The following is an 18756-nucleotide window of genomic DNA, read 5'->3' as shown; positions in this document are numbered from 1 at the left end:
TATTTTTAAAATCTAGTTTTTTTTACCAGAGGGGACTTGTCTTTGTGGGTCTCTGTCCACATATTGCAATCATTATACAGAGCACTCGATCTTTGGTGACAAGAAATCCCATAACTCAGAAGGATTCAAAAGATATCATCTTGTACATATCTTTAAATTATGTGATGGCTTCGTGCAATCATGCATACACTGAAAATATGGGTATGGTTATAACATTGTAAAATATGTTTCTCATATAGATCTTTATTCAAAAGATAAATAAATAGAACTGCCATCACATGTATATGGAATGCCTTAATTTTTAATCTGTAACATAATTCCTGGAATTTCAGGATAGAAAAATCCCAATATTTAAATGTGTCTCATCTTTTATTGAAAATTCGTGTTGCATGATTCAAATAACTAAGTGGAAAGCAAAGAAAACTGCAGAGTTCATTAGAAAAATGATAAAAAAGAAAAGAAAAATGATAAACGTCCTCTATCTGTTTTCAGAAGTTAAGACATTGCATGTAATGGTGATTTCTCTCAAAAGAGTTTAAACGGCATCAACATTATCTCCAATTTCTTTTGAGAAGACCTTCAGAAGTAGGTATTTTTCCGATTCTTTTGTCTCTGCATGAACGAGGGTTGATAGCTTGAGACTATAATGTATTACTGTGCAAAGCTTTGGTCTGTTACATAAATCATCTTAACACTCAGCAAGAACTGTCCAACAGTGCCATTGATGTGCTCAAGCCAATGATCCTGCAAACAATGTTTTTGTCTTTCTTCACATGTCAGACAATAGCAATAAATCATCTTCATTTAAAAACACACAATGTACTAATTTTTCAAGCAACAGTTATCAAAATGCAATTTTTTGGCAGAAAGTACATTTATTTTATTTGTGCTCATTAATTTCTGTACCCTGTGTTAAGTAAAAGGTAATGAGCAGCTCATCCGCCATAGAAGCATTTGCTCTGTACCTACTATGTGTAAGGCAGCCTGCAAAGTGTGACTTGAGATACAAAGAACTATAAGATGCAGCTTGTTATAAAGGAAGTGAATTAGAAGATGTATAAAAACATATGCTCCCAATAAAGAGCATGTTTGAAGTGTCGAGTGTGAATGAAAGTGGAATTACTTGAAGCTGGGATGATGAAGGGATTGTTATAAGCAGATTTACCCTGATAACAGGGCCTGAATATCAGACACTTCTCTTGAAATGCAATATGTGATCAAGGGAAGATCACAAAGTCAGCAAATGAGCAAGTCTGGACAATGTGCCAAGGAGGTTCAACAGCAAGGTCAGGTCTTCTAAGGAAACGTCAAGGGCAAGATCGGTCCCACTGACCAAAACAAACGTTGGGGTACTGAGCCCAACTCAGTCCCCAGTGAGACTGGTTTTTATTGGATTGTGTTTTTTCATAATTGAAAACCCAGTGTGCAAAGCCTGAATGAGACCAGAAAACAGGGTTGACTTGAGGCCGCCCTGGGGAATGTCTGATATTGTCTCTTCTTAGGGCCAGGATTGGTTCATTTATTTATTTATTTGAGAGACAGCGAGAGAGAGCGCAAGCAGGGAGGGGGGAGAGGGAGAGAGAGAATCTCAAGCAGCCTAATGTGAGGCTTGATCCCTCAACCCTGAGATCCTGACCTGAGCTGAAATCAAGAGTCAGACACTTAACTGACTGAGCCACCACAGCGGTGCCCCTCCAAGCTGCATTTTTAGGGGACACTTTAAAACCAGGCGTTGTGTGCTCTTGTCATATGAGCCTTCCCTTTGGCTAAACAAAACCCCCCAAAACACAAAAGACAAATTTCTGGGAAATAAATAACGTACTCCCCCCTCCACAAGCCACAACCTACACATGAATGATTAGGAAGAGCAGATTGAGGTACAAGAGCTACTTCTGGAACCCTACTGGGGTCCCAAGGATGTTCTTCTGGTAACAGGTATCATTCCAAATTGAGTATTTAAAAGGTGATTACAACATTTAAATTTCATTGTTTAGCATACAATTTTATGTACAAATGCAGCTATAATTTTTTTAGTTTTTCAGAGGTTTTCAGTTCTCACATTGAATTCCTATATTCTGAGATTCAATTCTACATGTTTTTGCTTTATTTTGTAAATAATCCATGTTAACCAAAAACATATATATGAAAAGAAATCACTCTCAGTTCACCCACTCAGAAAAAAAACCCACTATTAAAACATGTGTATCTTTCAAGATTCTTTATAGTTCATATTTGCTATTTTGTTTCGGGTTTTTGTTTTAAAAGTCAGATGACGGAGCACTGATTTTGAAGCTAGAAATGCATATGTGAATCTCAGCTGATCGCTTAGTAGGTATAAGTACCTACTCCCTCTAAGCCTCAGTTTCCAAATCTGTAAAATAGGGATAACAATTGTATTCAATTCATTCAAGGTAATCAGGATTAAATGAGATAAATGAGATAATACAAATAATTTGAATAAATACTGGCTCATACAAGCAATTAATAAATGTTAGCTACATTATCATTTTTTATTATGGTCATTATACCATGATGTTATTTAATCTGATCACTGAAAATATATCATGATTTTCCATGCCCATAAATATCATTTACATTATTATTTAAATGGCTGCAAGTTATATACTGGTGTGCATGTTCTATAATTTATTCTCTCAGTTCCCTATTACCAAACATATAGGGTGTTTCTGATTTTTCTGTTATGAACCATATTGTGATGAATAACCTTATGCATTTTTTTCTTGGGATAATGTTCTAGAGTTCTATGTTTATGCTCAAATGGAATCACAGAATGCTCACACAAGAGAAGACCTTGAAGACTATGCCTTCCCTCTACAGATAAGGAAAATGAGGTTCACAGAGGTTCAATGATCTGCTTGCATTTCGAGAGCTCGTTGGGCAGCGAGGACACCCCCAGCATAGCGACAGATTTATTTTTTATACATATAATAACTAAATAAAATGCATTGGGCTTTAATATGCCATCTTGAAACATTTATGGTCTTTAAGCTTCAATATATTTTCTTTTTGAAAAAAACCTGTGTTGAGTTGACTTTTGCTTACGGTCATTTTCTCTTTGCTAAATCATACGCAGGCAGCCAGAATGGACTTGAGCATTCAGCACTGGCCTAGTTTTATACGTACATATTTTATGTGTACACTTAAAAATACATGTTGCATGTGTTTATGGCCATTCTTATCATTTTTGCCCGTTGTGTAGAAATCAGTAAATGTTGGGTATGTAGACTCATATTCTTCATAAAGGAGCCAGATCAGCAGAGGAGGAGAACTAAACAGATGGTCTATGCTTGGTTTATGCTCTTGATTTGTTCCTCCCTCAGTCAAGGGGGCCAGGAAAAGGAAAGAGGAGCTCCTGTTTCTACTCAGCATACTCTCATAGGCAAGTCCTACCTTTTGGCCAGGAAACAATTGCAAATGGATCCCTGAATATTTGAGGAGCATCTCGCTTCCTAGGGTCTTTGCTAGGAAGAAAGTTTACACTGAAGGGGAGCTGAAGATAAGGACATGGAAGGAAAAAAACAGTTGAACATTTGGAAACAATTGCCTCAGTTTCATGAAGATTAAACCCCCGTCCTTCAGTTACCCAGGAGCAGGATCCTGGGGAAGAGCAGCAGGAGGGATGCTCTATGGGAAGGCCTCTTGTACTTTGTGTATCTCCTGGAGGAGAGAAGGACAAGTGTGAAGGGTGGGGAAAAGTGTATTAGGCCCGGGTAAGAAAAGTAGTGAGAATTCAGAGGAAAGAGGACAGCAGTGGAGGCAAAGGGGCAGGAAAGGCTGGAAAAGACCGGAAGGAAGGAATCACTGCTCTGGGTAAATTAAAGAAGCAGGCAGGCACTGCTTTAAACACCTCACCTTTGTACAGCTTGTATGTGTCTTTAAACAAGTATGAAATATGAAACCGAAATTGGAATACGAAATTGCTGCTTTTGTTAGCCAATGATGGTCAAATATTCGCAATTTCATTTGGTTCAAACTAGTATTTTTCAGAATATTCCCACACACAGGTCACAGTACTGGGCAGTTATCTCAGTCCTACCAAGCGGTTGAGGTTAGTCCATCAACGTCTTAACCTTAAAGTGCTAAAATAAAATGGAGCCTAGCTGAGCAAGGATGGAATTTGACTTGGGCAACATCCTGGCTCTGATATTTACTAGCTTTTTGCCGTTTGGCCAATCACTTTACCTCTGTCATCTTCACCGAACTGTTGTTAAGGATTAAATGAGATAATGTATGCAAAGCTTTTGCTTAGTCCCTTGCCAGACACAGGGAGCTGCCAAGCGACAGCTTTTATTACTATTATGGATCTAATTCATTCATTATCTTGGGGAGAGGGGAGGGCTAACCTAAACTTCTAGCCAAGCAGAAGCTTCCTACTAACACTACAAGCAAGAAGTTTAATTGAAGTCAGCATAAGAAATAAACAGCTCAGGAGTCACAGTGCAGAGGAGTCCAGGTTTCCCTGAAGGCAACTTCCGTCTGGGGCTACCAGCCCTGCCCCACCCCTGCAGTCCTATTACCTGCCCCCTCTCTCCCTCCCATTCTTCCAAGGCCACTCTGCTTTGTGCCTTCAGAGAATAACAACTCACAGTAGGTTTAGCTCTTCCTGAAGGAGAGCCTTCTGAAATGCAAGGAGACCCAGTTGCAGACAGGGAAGGCTTCATTATCGGTCTCAAATCATGACCCTTGGAGCCCTTCAGACCAGCCTATTCCATTTGAATGATTTGATGGTAGGACTAAGAAGTCATTTGTTTGACTTTGCTTGCAACAGGGAACAATGATCACAATGTTATCAAGGAGCAGCAAGGAGCGCATGGAGGCTATTTTGCAAGACAGTCATCAATTAATTTCAAACCATCAGGGTTATAGTCATACATTTTTATAGCTAAACTGTGAAACAACACAGAGCAGAAAAAAAAAAACACAGGAGAAAGAAAAAAAATACGGATGGGCATAAAGATTAAACTGAAACCTTGTGTTTCTGGGAAGTCTAGCTAAGTCTCCTCCAAAACCGAGGAACTGAAACTGCAAAGGGAAACTTGACACTTTTTTAAAGGTGTTTAGGTGACAGATGAGGATATGAAGAAGGAGGTCTCAGGAGAGGTATGGGTGGGTGGAAAAAAACTCAGCTTTTCCAAGCCTCAGTGTTCTTATGCTAAAAATGGGCAAAATCGTTTCTACTTGACATATTGGCATAATAAAATTTCAGTGTTTGTTTAGAACTATCTGTACGTGTCTTGGAAATGGAGTTGGCATAGACAGATGACATCATTCAACATATCTCTATTCTTAACTTAAAATACCATACCTTTTTTTTAGACATTCTTTAGTGACAGGTTTGCTACAGTAAGTGCCAGACAAAAAAATCTAGCATGTTATATATTGCAAAACTTAACAGGAAGGATCATTGAGCTTTTCATAACTGTTCATACGCTAAAGAAAAAAAATCTACAAAGTACAATTTTGAACCAGCCAACGCGCTGTTTTCAAATGGATCAAATGCAACTGTAGAACCCGGTTAGGTGGTGTCCTGACGTCACAGCACCCCTTCCCAGAGCAGAATGTCTTGGTGTCACTAGACAGTTGCCCATTGATCAAACCATCCTCCAAACGAAGCTCGATATTTTTGGAGAAACTGTTTGTTTTTTTTGTTTTTTTTTTTTTTTACCACTAATGCTATTCCACTCAGATATTTTCATCGTTTTTATCACTGAAATGCATTTCCCTAATGCTTGAAAAAACATACTATTAGACAATTACCATAAAATTCTCAAGCATACTCAGCAACAAACACTCATTTTGTGAAATAAAAAATGAGTCTTATATTCACAAATCCCACAGCTTGGAAATGTATATGATACACAACATTTAACCTGTCAGCTGCCTCATTAGTGTCAATGAGTGGGAACTGGCAATCAGTGGATGGCGTGCTCTACATGTGTTTATGTTCCCAAAATAGCTCTGCTAGAGAGGTTGATATAAAACACTTCCACTGGACAAATGAATTTCAGTTTAAATCTTACGGTCTACTTAAGGTTTTTTTGAGGAATCCATGTTTCTCATGTAACTGATCTTTATAGCTAACAGAGCCAATACCCCACTAATATAGATGACGATGATAATAGTCAAGTCTGGGTGGGTAAAAAGTTATCTAAATTTCAATGCTACTAATATGCAAATGATCAAGAAAATATGCAGAGAGACTGATGTGTGCTTGACTACCAAGAGCTCTAAGATATATATTTGTATGGCACCCATGTTCACAATCCATACAGCTATTAAGACATTTTTATAGGGGCACCTGGGTGGCTCAGATGGTTAAGCATCTGCCTTCAGCTCAGGTCATGATCCCAGGGTCCTGGGATCGAGCCCCGCGTCGGGCTCCCTGCTCAGCGGGAAGCCTGCTTCTCCCTCTCCCTCTGCCTCTCCCCTGCTCATGCTCTCTCTCTGTATCTCTGTGTCTCAAATGAATAAATAAAATCTTAAAAAAAAAAAAGACATTTTTATAAACTGTAAGAAATATGTGAGCTATTTCAAGATATAATTCTGAAAAACAGACTTCCATGTAAGAAGCCAATTTAGGCAGAAAACAACATAAACAATAGTAACTTGTGTGCTCAAGTGAAGCATCTTTTTAATTTTGAGTAATGAAGATGTCAAGCCAAATGCTAGAGTAGTTTAACTTAATTAGGTGGCCTATTTTTCCAGGCATCCTTTCATTTCCCATTGAAAACTCAGCTTCTATCAAGGCAACAAGAGCAATTTTGTCTGTAATGAATACCTCCGGGACTGCGCAGAGTAATCATTTGAATGTTACGCTGAAGACTGGTTTGAGTAACTAGTTTGGGCTTGTTAAGATGCCAGACTTTGTTGGACTAACTAGATGACTCAAAGCATGGCGGCTCTGCCATTTTATTGGGTCAATGGTCAAAAAGTCAAGTTGACTTTACTCCTGAAATTTCTGCCAAAAGGAACCAATCTAAAAGTAATTGGTCTAATTTATAGTTCAAATTTATGTCACAATCATGGAAATTTTATGGCCCATAGTCAAGAGATTTTTTTTTCCCCCAAAAATGCTCTTTAAAATATTATGCTTTTAGACCTGTTTTTCATACCTCATTTACACTCTAACCTAGAGAATTTTCTCATTAGAAAAACATGTAATTAAAAATATATAGCTTTTAATACATTTGCAGACCTCAAAACACTGTAATTCTAACAGTAGATTAAAGAAATTCATGTACAAAGAGGAACTTGGAGAGTCCTCTTGGTTCCACTGCCATTATATTGCTTATGACAAATAGCAATACAATAATTCTTGTAGGAATAACTGCCTATTATGATCTAGTTTATTATCACATTAATTCTTTGAGTCTTGTACTTGAAATGATTCTCTGAGGAGACGGGAGCACTGGTGCCTTTTGTTAATGTGTTGAGGTATCGGCACCCAGGTGGAGAGAAGCTACTGGAATGAAATGGGCAGGGCCAGCTTTGCTAAATGGCTGCAGTGTGGGACTGAAAATCATCACAAGCAGAAAATCCAAGGAGTTAATGTGATTTTAAAAAATGCACACAAAATATTTTGATCACTTACTCGTTTCTCAACAAATAATATTGCATACTTCTGAAGCCAGACACTCAAGGCACAGGAGATCCAGGAAGAAACAAGGGCAAGTCCTGTCTTCAAGAGCTCACAATCAGGTGGGCAAGACAAGGAAATGGGTACCAATTCTAGTATGCTACATGCCACCGAGGGGCAAATATGTACATCGATAACTCCAACTCCAACTGGAGAGGCCTGGCAGTGTGTAAGGAGGGAAGAGACTTGGATCATTTGGCAACAGGGAGAGGAGAAATGGAAAGGTGGAGGTGAGACGAGAGAAATTAATGAGAAACTGTGAGCCTGGACTCAAGCAATAATCATGTAGAAGGAAAGAGGAGACAGAGTCAAAAGTTACGCCAAAAAGTAGAATCAACACTATCTAATTACAACACTAACTCAGGGCTAAGTGATAAGGGAGACTCTCAAAGTCTCTGTCTTGATGACTGGGTAGGTGGTGTTAAGTCTTATGACTATAGGCAATACAGGAAAAAAAGAAGTTTGAGGGGCGAGGGAGTAGGTTGGAGGTGATGAATTTTGATTTGATGAATTAATATGTGGAGTCCAAGCTGCAGTCAGGAACAGGTGCCCAGTGGAGTTAGAAATCAAACCTGAAACACACACGAGAGGACTGCCCTAAATATATAGATGCCCTTCAACTTTTATATTCAAAAGATGGAATAGGAAAAGTGTGTTAAGTGCTTGGTTTTAAGATTCTGGGAAAAATAATATTGCTTCTATTTTATCACTGTTATTTTTTAATCTTGAGATTTGAGGGACCGGATAAGGGACAGGGAAACCTGATCACGACCTGAAAATAATCTAAATCAGATCTCAGCTCAGGACACTAATAGTTAGGGTTTACCATGATGCTCAGAATTAACAATAAATATTAGTTCAAGCTTAAAGGATAACTATTCATGGAGATAGGAGGAAGGAAGGAGAGTAAGAAGAAGAAAGGAGGAATGGGAGGAGGGAAGGAAAAAAGGAAGCCAGGGAGTAGGAATGGAAACCAAACAGAAGGACATGGTTTAGCAGAGTAAAAGCCAAGGTCAAGGAGGAAGTGATTTATTGAAAATATGGTGCAATCAGGTAACTTTCTTAAGAATTAAGCTTCTCCATGACCTGACACTAGAAAAATCTTCTGATTCCCCCATCAAGTGATTATTTCTTGGATAAAAAAGATCAGTCCTTCTCTACCTTTTTCATGCAGCACCCCAACTGAGGCATACATGAGAATGTTTCTGTATCCAGAGAAGGGGGTGGGGGGGGGGTGTTGCCAGTGTGGATGGAAAGCTCAGAATGAACAGGTAGCCATGGAAAATGATACTCTAGAAATTTCCATAGAAGAAGAAAGAATGAGAAAAAGTAATGGCACATATTCAAAACTAAACATAAATAAATAATCTTGGTGCCATAGAAAGCTTCAATCAAGAGACTCAGGCTCCTCTTCTGTTTCCTCTGATGTCTTTAATTCAAATGAACACTTGTATCTTGAGTATAATCACATATATAAGGAGCTATGAAAGGTACCATAATTCTAGGGCCTGGAGAAAGGGGCTTGAGTTTTTTCAGGAAAGAGAAAGGCCACATAGCATGTGAGTTGGAGTGGGCTTGGAAGGTTCTAGAGAAGAGTCAGAGCTAAGTTGGGAAGCCCAATTCCCTCCTGCCTTGCTGTTGTATACTCTGCCATATTGGTCACACAGACGTGACAGGTTAAGAACGAGAAAGAAGTGAGTTTATGAAGGACTGTTAGCCAGTCTTCACGTCTGGCTTTCCTTTCTTTAACATGCTCACATGTTCCCACAAACTATTTAGGAGGGAATCTGCAAGTTCATGAGGTGTCAAGCAACATGGGCCCCTTTAGCCAGGGTCTGGGAACACCCTAAGAAATCTTGCATCACATGCTTCAAATTCTATGCATAGTAAAAAAAAAAAAAAAATTAAGTGCTGTTTAAATTAAAGTACTGAGTGGGGCACCTGGGTGGCTCAGTCAGTTAAGCGTCCAACTATTTTTTTTTTTTTTAAAGATTTTATTTATTTGACAGAGAGAGACACAGTGAGAGAGGGAACACAAGCAGGGGGAGTGGGAGAGGGAGAAGCAGGCTTCACGCTGAGCAGGGAGCCCGATGCGGGGCTCGATCCCAGGACCCCGGGATCATGACCTGAGCCGAAGGCAGACACCCAACGACTGAGCCACCCAGGTACCCCTAAGCGTCCAACTATTGATTCTGGCTCAGGTCATGACCTTAGGGTTGTGAGATCTGGATCCACACTGGGTGTGGAGCCTGCTTGAGATTCTCTCTCTCCTTCTCCTTTCTGCCTCTCCCTACTCTCCCGCAGAGAACACGCTCTCTCTCTCTCAAAATAAATAAATAAAATAAAATAAAGTACTGAGCTAGCTAGACCTGGCTCGAGCACACTTACAGTGAGCTAATAGAGGGGAAAATAGTCAATATTCCAAGAATGGAGCCAGGGAGAAGTAGAAATGTCATGGGTTTTTATTGCATATTTGTCAGGCTTATTATAAGGTAGTATACTCAATTTAAAAGCTGCCTATCAATTACAAAATTATATGCAAAAAATTTTAAGGATTTGTATACACTAGCTTAAGAGGTATAGAATGCATGCAGTAGATAGTGCCAAAGAGCCCTTTGGGACTGTCTAAAAGAATATCATTAATTTTTACAGTGTACTTCCATTTCTGGAGCCATTCCAGCAGTGGCTTTCTATAAAAATCATTTCAAGTTTAGAATTATGCGCTTTGCTTGCAGCAACATCATAGGAGTAGTTTACCATATGTTGCTACTTAGCAACTTAGTCTGTAAGTCCCAAAGCATGTACTGATTTGAAAATTGAACAGGAATTATAATTGTTGAGTGACGCTATGAGGCAAGTTGTCTTGGATTACTGAACTATGCAGATGTTTGATGTTATGTAGGAAAAGGGATAAAACTATTTTTTTTCCTGTAAGATGACTAAAATCCTATTTATGGTTGCCGAAAGGGGTAAATTGATTAAAATTCCCCAAAAGAATACCAGGTAATGAATTTTTGAACAACACACTCTAAACACACAGTAAACAAAAGGAATGTTAAGTGTAAAATTTAGCGAAGGCCATTCAACTTATGTAATTTGCAAAGTTTATTTCCCCCAGAGTATGTATTATCTTGCATCAGTCTAATTTTTAAAATAGCACATTTGAAAAACATTTTCATATGTGCTACATTATTAAAAAATAGTTTGCTTCTGGCACACAAACCTGCCATATCTTTACAAAGCCCAAAAAGTATCTGGGGCTCTTTACACTTTCATAAAATATCACTGGTATTTAAAACATTCTTAGTAACTCCTGATTGAAATATTAAAAGAAATAATGTTAGTTGTTTGATTTTAGTCAGGGGCTTAATCTTATCCATTGTACTTGAATTTAAAAGTCTAAGGAGCCAAGTTGTTATGATGTATATGCTTTGAATTTCCAATCCTTTATCCAAAAGTCTTTAAGACGGACATAATGATTCTCTGAACGGGAGCTGCTGCTTTATAACAGCAATCATTTATTGAGTTTGTGTTTCTACTGTTTCAAACAAATTCAATTAGCCCTTACACTTCAAAACCCTAAAGGCACCAAAGAGATGATACTGGGTTGCTTTAATCTAATAGTAATACTAAACTTGTCAGTACAGTTTGGGGATTGATGGTTAGAAGAAAATTAATAGTAACATTTTTCATTTTTTAATCAAACAGTCCTATTCACAACTACCTATGGATCTCGGAGGCTACTTAGCCAAATGAATTCAGCGAAGTAAGAATTGTAAATGCAAAGCTCAGCCTTCCAAAGGTATTCTGAAAGTGATCAACTCAGCTGAATGGAAGGAAATGGAGTCCGGATCTTTTGAACTTAATGATGACCTTCTCATCTAAACCATATAGTGTGGTTTCCAGAGTGTCTGCCAGGGAAGGCAGTGATGGTAATGACTTCTAAATGCAAAGTTCATGGAGAGGCAGGCTTGCCTCTGTTTTGAGTTAAGCACAAGACATTTTGTTCTTAGAGAAATTTCAAAGCTTCACAAAGTGCACCCCTAACATATACATTAGATTAATTCACTGACAACCACCATGAAGAAAAATAGAAGCTTTATTTTTGTTCTCTGTTCCCCCGACCCATCCCAGTTATCAAATATCTTTGGGCGGCTATGCAAGGCATTGAAAACCCCTGTGTTAGGGTTTACGCCATAGTTACTGATACATGAAACTTCAAACTGCCATGGTTTTGCTATTCTAGAAAAAAAAAAAATGTTCAAATCTACAAAATGCTCCTATGAACTCTCCCTCGCTTTCACTTATCCACGTGTTTATTTTTGCTCACAGTGTCCTTACATATTACATTATGCTGGCACCTTACGGCAGTTACAATTTTGCTTTAAACGCCCTCACTGGATTAAAGGGGCTGGTCTTAAGTATCTAAAAATAAATATCCCAGAATTCACTTTTATAAAGGTAACCATTTGCATTTTCATTGGACTTTTGTTGTCACTTCTCATGATTAAATACCTTGTCAACAATTCCCAGGGAAATGGATACAAACGTGCTCTTGAAAGGTTTCAATCAGATCATGCATTTTGGCCGGAAAGCTACCCACCCCAGTAGATTCTGAAAGCAGCCACATAGCGCTCACTGGCCACGTGATCTTGGTTACAAATATAACATTGTATTGAAAACTGCCCCAATAGTTGATAATTAAAGCTCTTTGTGACACGTGTAGCTTATAATGATTAAACTCCTCTATAGTCAGAAGCACAAATAACCTGCACCTGTCAAGACTTTATTTCCTAAAGGTAAAACAACTGTTTAGGAAAGATCATGCTGGCAAAACAGCTGCTTGCCATTCTGGAGAGAAAACAAGGTAGTATCTTTCAACAAATGCCAACTCCGGTGTTTTATCAGCTCTATCTCATTAACTGGAAACAAGGCTTAAATGCTTTGTTTATAAATTATGATTATTCCTGATTGCAGCAGTTACTGATAGTGCTACTCATTTGCAATGCAACTCTTTGAATTTGTTTAATTACAATTTGAAACAAGGCAGAGAAGATTAATTAACCCACCTGGCTGGCTGGCACATAGTCCTGGCTCGGCTCTGTCATGCTCATATACATGTTCTCACCGTCAAACTGCGAATGAAATAATAGTAAACATTCAGCAATCTTGACTGTGTGCATGTTTGTTGTTGCTGTTTTCACCATCAAACTGGAAAACAGTAGCCATAAAAAAAAAAAAAATACTGTGGTTGGGAATGCGGAAAATCTGTCATAGCAAGTGAGCCCCATCTTTTCTTTGATGTTTCTGTTGTCATCCTTCCTGACCCTGGATGTCAGTGATTTGGAGTAATTAGTGCTCTAGTAATTACAGCAAGCAAGCAAGAAATGAATGGTTTCCTTTCATCTGCAATCTGTTTTAAAACAAAAATGGCTCATTTTGCATACCATGTATACGGACTGCAGTTCTGTCGTAATGAAGTATTAAATGAATGGTGCTATCCACTATACAAATATACCAAGGCACAGCTCAAAGCCTTCTGAGTTTAGCTCTCAAAAATGAAAAAGTGCAGAGCTTTTATAACAGGCCAAAACTGGCTTCATCGCAATAGCCTTAGGATGAACAGTTTTAACTTTACAGTAACACTTGAAAAGAGTACGTGGGACTGCAACCAGGGCTAAGAATGATCATGACAATGAATACCAGTAAAAATATACAAGCTCTGCGATTCAACATCCCTCCTTAAAGTTTTTCAGAGATACAGAATTCATATTGGTATTACGGATGGGATGCACAGAAATTCATACACGGATTAATGAGTCGGGAACAAGAAGGGAGGAGGAGATTCAGGGGATACAATGGCAGAACCGTTGGATGGTTCAAGCAACGGCAACATAACAACAACAACAACAACAACAACAACATACTTTTCATTATTTGGGTTTTCGAAAGCAGTAATCACTCCATTCAGATTTAATCCCCAGCTATCTTTAGTCATTTGATAAATGGGCAAAGCATTCCTTTTTTTAATTCGAAGAAGAATTTCCCCTAGGAAATAACCAAGTGGACTAATACAGCCAGCTTCAAAGAGCTGACTCTGAATATACTTTCATTGCCAGACTAATCTCAGACATGGGAACTTGAAAATCTGAAAAATGACTTTTCAAGACAGAATAGTATTACCGATGGAGGTGCAAATACACAGCAATATGGACATATTTTATATATCATCAAAAAAGGAGAAAATTGTGCTAATAGACCTCGCATTCCACCACCTCTGAGCTGCTAACATAAGAGGGTTGTACAAACACTGGGATACCCTAAAGCCTCTGAACAGGAGCCTACAGCAGGTGGGTGCTCTGAAGATTCACAGAAACAAGTAAAGACCTTCCTAAGGACACTGAAGCACTCACAAGGTTAAATTCAAGGAACCGAAGGATTTCCTCACCCATCACCCGGCAAATGTATTTCATGTTCTGTGAACAAACTTATCTAAACAGATATGCAATCACTTATTGAACGATGGGGTTGTGAGGACAAGTCAGAAATAGCACACTGAGAAAAGACTAGCTAGACATTTGGTTGCTTTGTCATCTGGCTCAGGAGCCCTGAGTCCAAGTGACTTACCCAAGGTTGCTTTTCCATCAGTCAGGTGAATGCCTTCAACCCAAAGATAGGCTAGCCCCAGTCAATCCACCTGTTACTGCTAACAACTCAAAACCTGACAAAAAGCATCAGTCAGCATTTCTCCACCCCCACCCACTGTTGGTTTGTTTGCAAATGTTTTTAATGTTAAGATGCCAAAGAACCATTTAAAATATGGACAGTTTCTCTGACTATAACAAACTCAACTGAACAGAAGTAGAGGAGTGGATCAAATACTCCACGGCCTATGCATATTCTAGAAATGTGTTACTTTCTATTTCATCATCTCTAACTCATTTTCTAAATCTGGTGTCGTTCTCAAGCCAACTAAGACTTTGAAGTTTTGGTTTGAGTCTATCCAAAGTGTATGCTAATTGAGCATATTCAATATTACTGCTCTTGATAAGGACTCTTTCCTCAAAAAGTACCAATGCTTAACTAACGTTGAGCCAAGGCTGAAACAGCATTTTACAATAAAAGGTATGTGACTATGGGAATAGCTATTTTTTGGAGTACATTTCATGTCCCCATCACCTGCCTGGAGCTTTCCATGTATTAACTGATATGTATTAACTGATCCAATCTTCACAACAACCAAGAGTTAGGGATTATTATTGCATACATTCTACAAAGGAAGACACAGAGGCACAGAGAATTTAAGCTAGATGCTCAAGGTCACAGAGCCCTTACGAGGCAGGGCTGCCATTCAAAGGCAGGCAGCCTGACTTTCCAGCACAGGCACTTAACCACCAGAACATATAAATAGATTCTGAATTATAACAATGAGTTAGCTATCAATTCTGAAAATAGTGTCAATAAATTATCAAAGCAGAGTGTTGGTGATATCTCGACCCCGAGATACTGTCCAGAAATTCTATGGCATTGTGAGACTTTCAAAAAAGCAAGAGTCGGGCGCCTGGGTGGCTCAGTTGGTTAAGCAACTGCCTTTGGCTCAGGTCATGATCCTGGAGTCCCTGGATCGAGTCCCTCATCGGGCTCCCTGCTCGGCAGGGAGTCTGCTCCTCCCTCTGACCCTCCCCCCTCTCATGCTCTCTCTCACTCACTCTCTCTCCAATAAATAAATAAAATCTTTAAAAAAAAAATTAAAAAAAAAAAAAGCAAGAGTCATATCATAGTGAGCTGCCAATTTAGTAATCAGGCTGGTGGAATATCTCCAGATTATTTCTAATTAAGCCTCAAAGTATTGAGAGGAGGTAGGATGATGGTTTATTTTGTGTCAACCTGACTGGGCCACAGGGTGCCCAGATATTTGGTCAAATATCATTCTGGGTATGTCTGTGAGGGTATTTTTGGATGAAATTAACATTTGAATTGGTAGAATGAGTAAAGAAGACCACCCTCTTTACTGGGGAGGTGGGCTTCATCTAATCAGTTGAAGGCCTAAACGGCACAAAAAGGCTAACTCTCCTGAGTAAGAAGGAACTCCTACTACCTGACTGATTGAACTGGAACAACAGTCCTTTCCTGCCATCAGACTTGACTTGAAACATCAGCTCTTGGGTCTTAAGCCTGCCAGCTTTTGGACTGAAACTATCCCACGGGCTCTCCTTTCCAGCTTCTCCGCTATAGTTTTGGACTTCTTCACCTCCACAGTCAAATGAGACAATTTCTTGTAACAAGTCACACGTCCTGTTGGTTCTGTTTCTCTGGTGAACCCTAACTAAGAAGCTCTAACAGCTTCATTCTAGAGGACCTCCGATGTAGAAACACATGAAGGGATGACATCTGTTTCATGCTGTGCCTGCTTTCTAGGGGGACAGAAGCCGTGTGGATTTTGCTGTGAGAGTGCCTGAACTCACCGCGTCTCAGTACATCCCACATACATTCACACCTCTTTGCCCAGAATGCCTTTCTTCCCTTCTACTTCTCTTACACCCTTTGGTATTTTCTTACACTCCGTGGTTTCCCTGGGTCAGGGCTAGGCTGTCTGCAGCCTCTGGGCTCTCCCAGGGAGCCCTCTGGTTCCACGGGGGTTTTGTTATTAGGAGTCTAACTGCACTGAGCTGGGAGCTACCAGAGGACACACTGCACATCTTAGTTACCTTTAGTGTCTCTATTGCTTAGGGCCAGTGCATAGTGCATCCTTAGGAAATGTCTCAATAACAAAAATTAAGTAATACTTGCTTGACTAGATAGATTACTTTCCTAGAGAAGGCGATCACTTGAGAAGAGAAAGAAGATTCAACTTTTAGAGAATGGTTTGAAGGCTTTGGAAAGGGGTCAGCTAAAAGTTTTACAGTGGATTAAAAGTGGTTACTCTAGAAGCAAAAGCCCTTTAAAAATGTACAGAGAGAGCTAGAACACCATTACTCAAATACTAGGTGTCATTCTTCCTCAAGACTTGTATAATGAAAAAACATATAGACTGGCCAAGAATCAAGAGGCCAGGCTATAAATGAGCATATGCCCTCTTTCTGAAGAATTTTGAGTTGCCAAACAAAAATACTTACGTGTGTCAGAACAGGCCTAGTCATTCTCCTTGTGGTTGGACCAACTCTTGGGCCATGATCCTGGCCCTCCCCCAGACCCTACGCCCTCTCCACACACACCCCATCAGGTTAAGGTCATTGGGGTACTGTTCACAGCGCCCCCCACCCACACCCCTTCCAGGAGCTGATTCCAGGGATTCCCAGCAGGCCTTGACCACATGCACCATTCTTAAACTGCCCTCTGTGTAGTGGGCACATGTCATTTAAAATGGAATTACAGTGCAGAGAGCTCTAGACTTTTGGTCTTGGAAAGATCCATGAAAGCCTCATATCTGAACCTCTCATGTTATGACTGGAAAAACAGACTTTTTATTGGTCACCCGGTCCATCTGGGACTAGAATCAAGGTCTGGATTCCTAGTAGAAGACTTTGCCACCACGACATGCTGCTTTATACTCCATCACTCATAGAACCAGGGGATCAGGCTCTATGATTCTTTGTATTGGCACATGGCTTAGGTGCATAACCCACAATCTTGTTGCATTCTTACATTAATGACCCTGCTTTGCTTTACCTGGGACCACATATTAGATGAACATTATTAATAATTGTTTTATTAAAAATAACTAATTACCTTTCCTTATGTTTATCACAGTTATTATTCTTAGCAGTCAACTGAATTCAGGCATTATAACTTTTCAAAATATATCTAAGCATATGAGGACTTTTAATTTCCATGTATTCTCAATTTAAAACCTGAAGCAAAGTTTGAAAGAATAAAGAGCCTGGCTTATTTAAATCTAAATGTAAATGGCATCAACTCAGGATTAGCCTTTCTGACCAAGTGTTTTTATACTCTTTATTGTGTTTTTATTTCAAAGCACCAGGGGATGCAATCACATAAAAAGTCATTTATAATCTTCTACTACAGTTTTTTGAAATTGTTTTTAGAGGATATTAACCAAACCCATAATCCCAAAGAGCTTTTCAAACTAGGTAGTTATTATATCTTCTATTTAAAAACTGAAAGCTGACATCCAACACTGTCTGAACATAGTGAATGATGAGCAAAAAAATGGGCAGTATTAGGCTACCCAAACCACTAAAACCAGAAAAATCAAAGGCAGAATGTGAACTATAAATCAATCACTGGCATTGGTACAGGAAACGGGATCTTTTTAGGGAAACCATTAGAGGAAACCCAAAAAACTGCTCTTGGGGGGGTGGTGGAGAACCTCACAGACTCCATGAAACAGTACCGCATTGTATCGCCTATAAAAGGGAAAACCTTACATTTCTGGGTGTTTTCTGAAGGAATATTTGATACTTTGATTTTTTTTAAGAGCTAAAAGTAGAAATGTTTATAGCAGGGAGTTAATTTGACATTTCTGAGAAGATGCATTATAATAAATCATAAGGGAGGGTAATCGCCTCAAAATAAAGTATCTATTTTTATGTTGCTAGGCTCAATATAAGATTACAAGTCATCTTCCCCCCCCCCTTTTTTTTTCTGAATAATGAAAGAAATAACTTAAGTTGGGGCAGTGAAGTCAAAGACTTTTGTTGTTTCATTGAAGCAAAGCATTTTGAAAGCTACCAGAAGGGTGATAATGAGCAGATGAGCATATAGCTTTCACTGCTGTTCCCATGCACAGGAACAATGTAGCCAATAAAAACAGAGCAAGGCAAACTCCTACACTTAGTACCCATCCTGCCATTCTCAAGTAATAAGGTCAGGAGACACCGGAGAGGGAATCTGTGTTTATTTATCCTCCAGCTTCAAGGCTGACTGTGTTGATGCAAGATAGTCTAAAGTAACATGCCTCCACGCGGAGCCAGGCTGAATACAAAGAAAGCAGTTGCTCTGTTGGGGCTTTGAATGGACGCACGTTACAACCTGAGAGCACACAGAGCTGAAACAGGAAAGAGAAACCCCTTTCCGCAGACTCCTGTCACTTGAACTTGAGTGGTAAACACTCTGCTGCGGATCTGAATGGCACAGGG

General features: G+C 39.3%; 1 protein-coding gene across 2 annotated transcripts in view; it reads right to left on the bottom strand.

Moving 5' to 3' along the window:
- The window catches only part of TOX (thymocyte selection associated high mobility group box), a 295904-nt gene that overhangs the window by 135716 nt on the left and 141432 nt on the right, over positions 1-18756 (bottom strand). For both annotated transcript variants that reach the window (XM_045899001.3, XM_064588294.1), the window contains exon 2: positions 12727-12792. In XM_045899001.3, coding sequence (XP_045754957.2) covers positions 12727-12792 — 66 coding nt within the window. The remainder of the gene's footprint in view (positions 1-12726; positions 12793-18756) is intronic.

Source organism: Mirounga angustirostris, unplaced genomic scaffold, assembly GCF_029215605.1.
Source record: "Mirounga angustirostris isolate CCGP_5_RB_7025 unplaced genomic scaffold, mMirAng1.0.hap1 SCAF_4, whole genome shotgun sequence".
Taxonomy (NCBI): domain Eukaryota; kingdom Metazoa; phylum Chordata; class Mammalia; order Carnivora; family Phocidae; genus Mirounga; species Mirounga angustirostris.
Note: the sequence above shows the minus strand (reverse complement) of the source record. Positions and strands in the feature narration are given on the sequence as shown.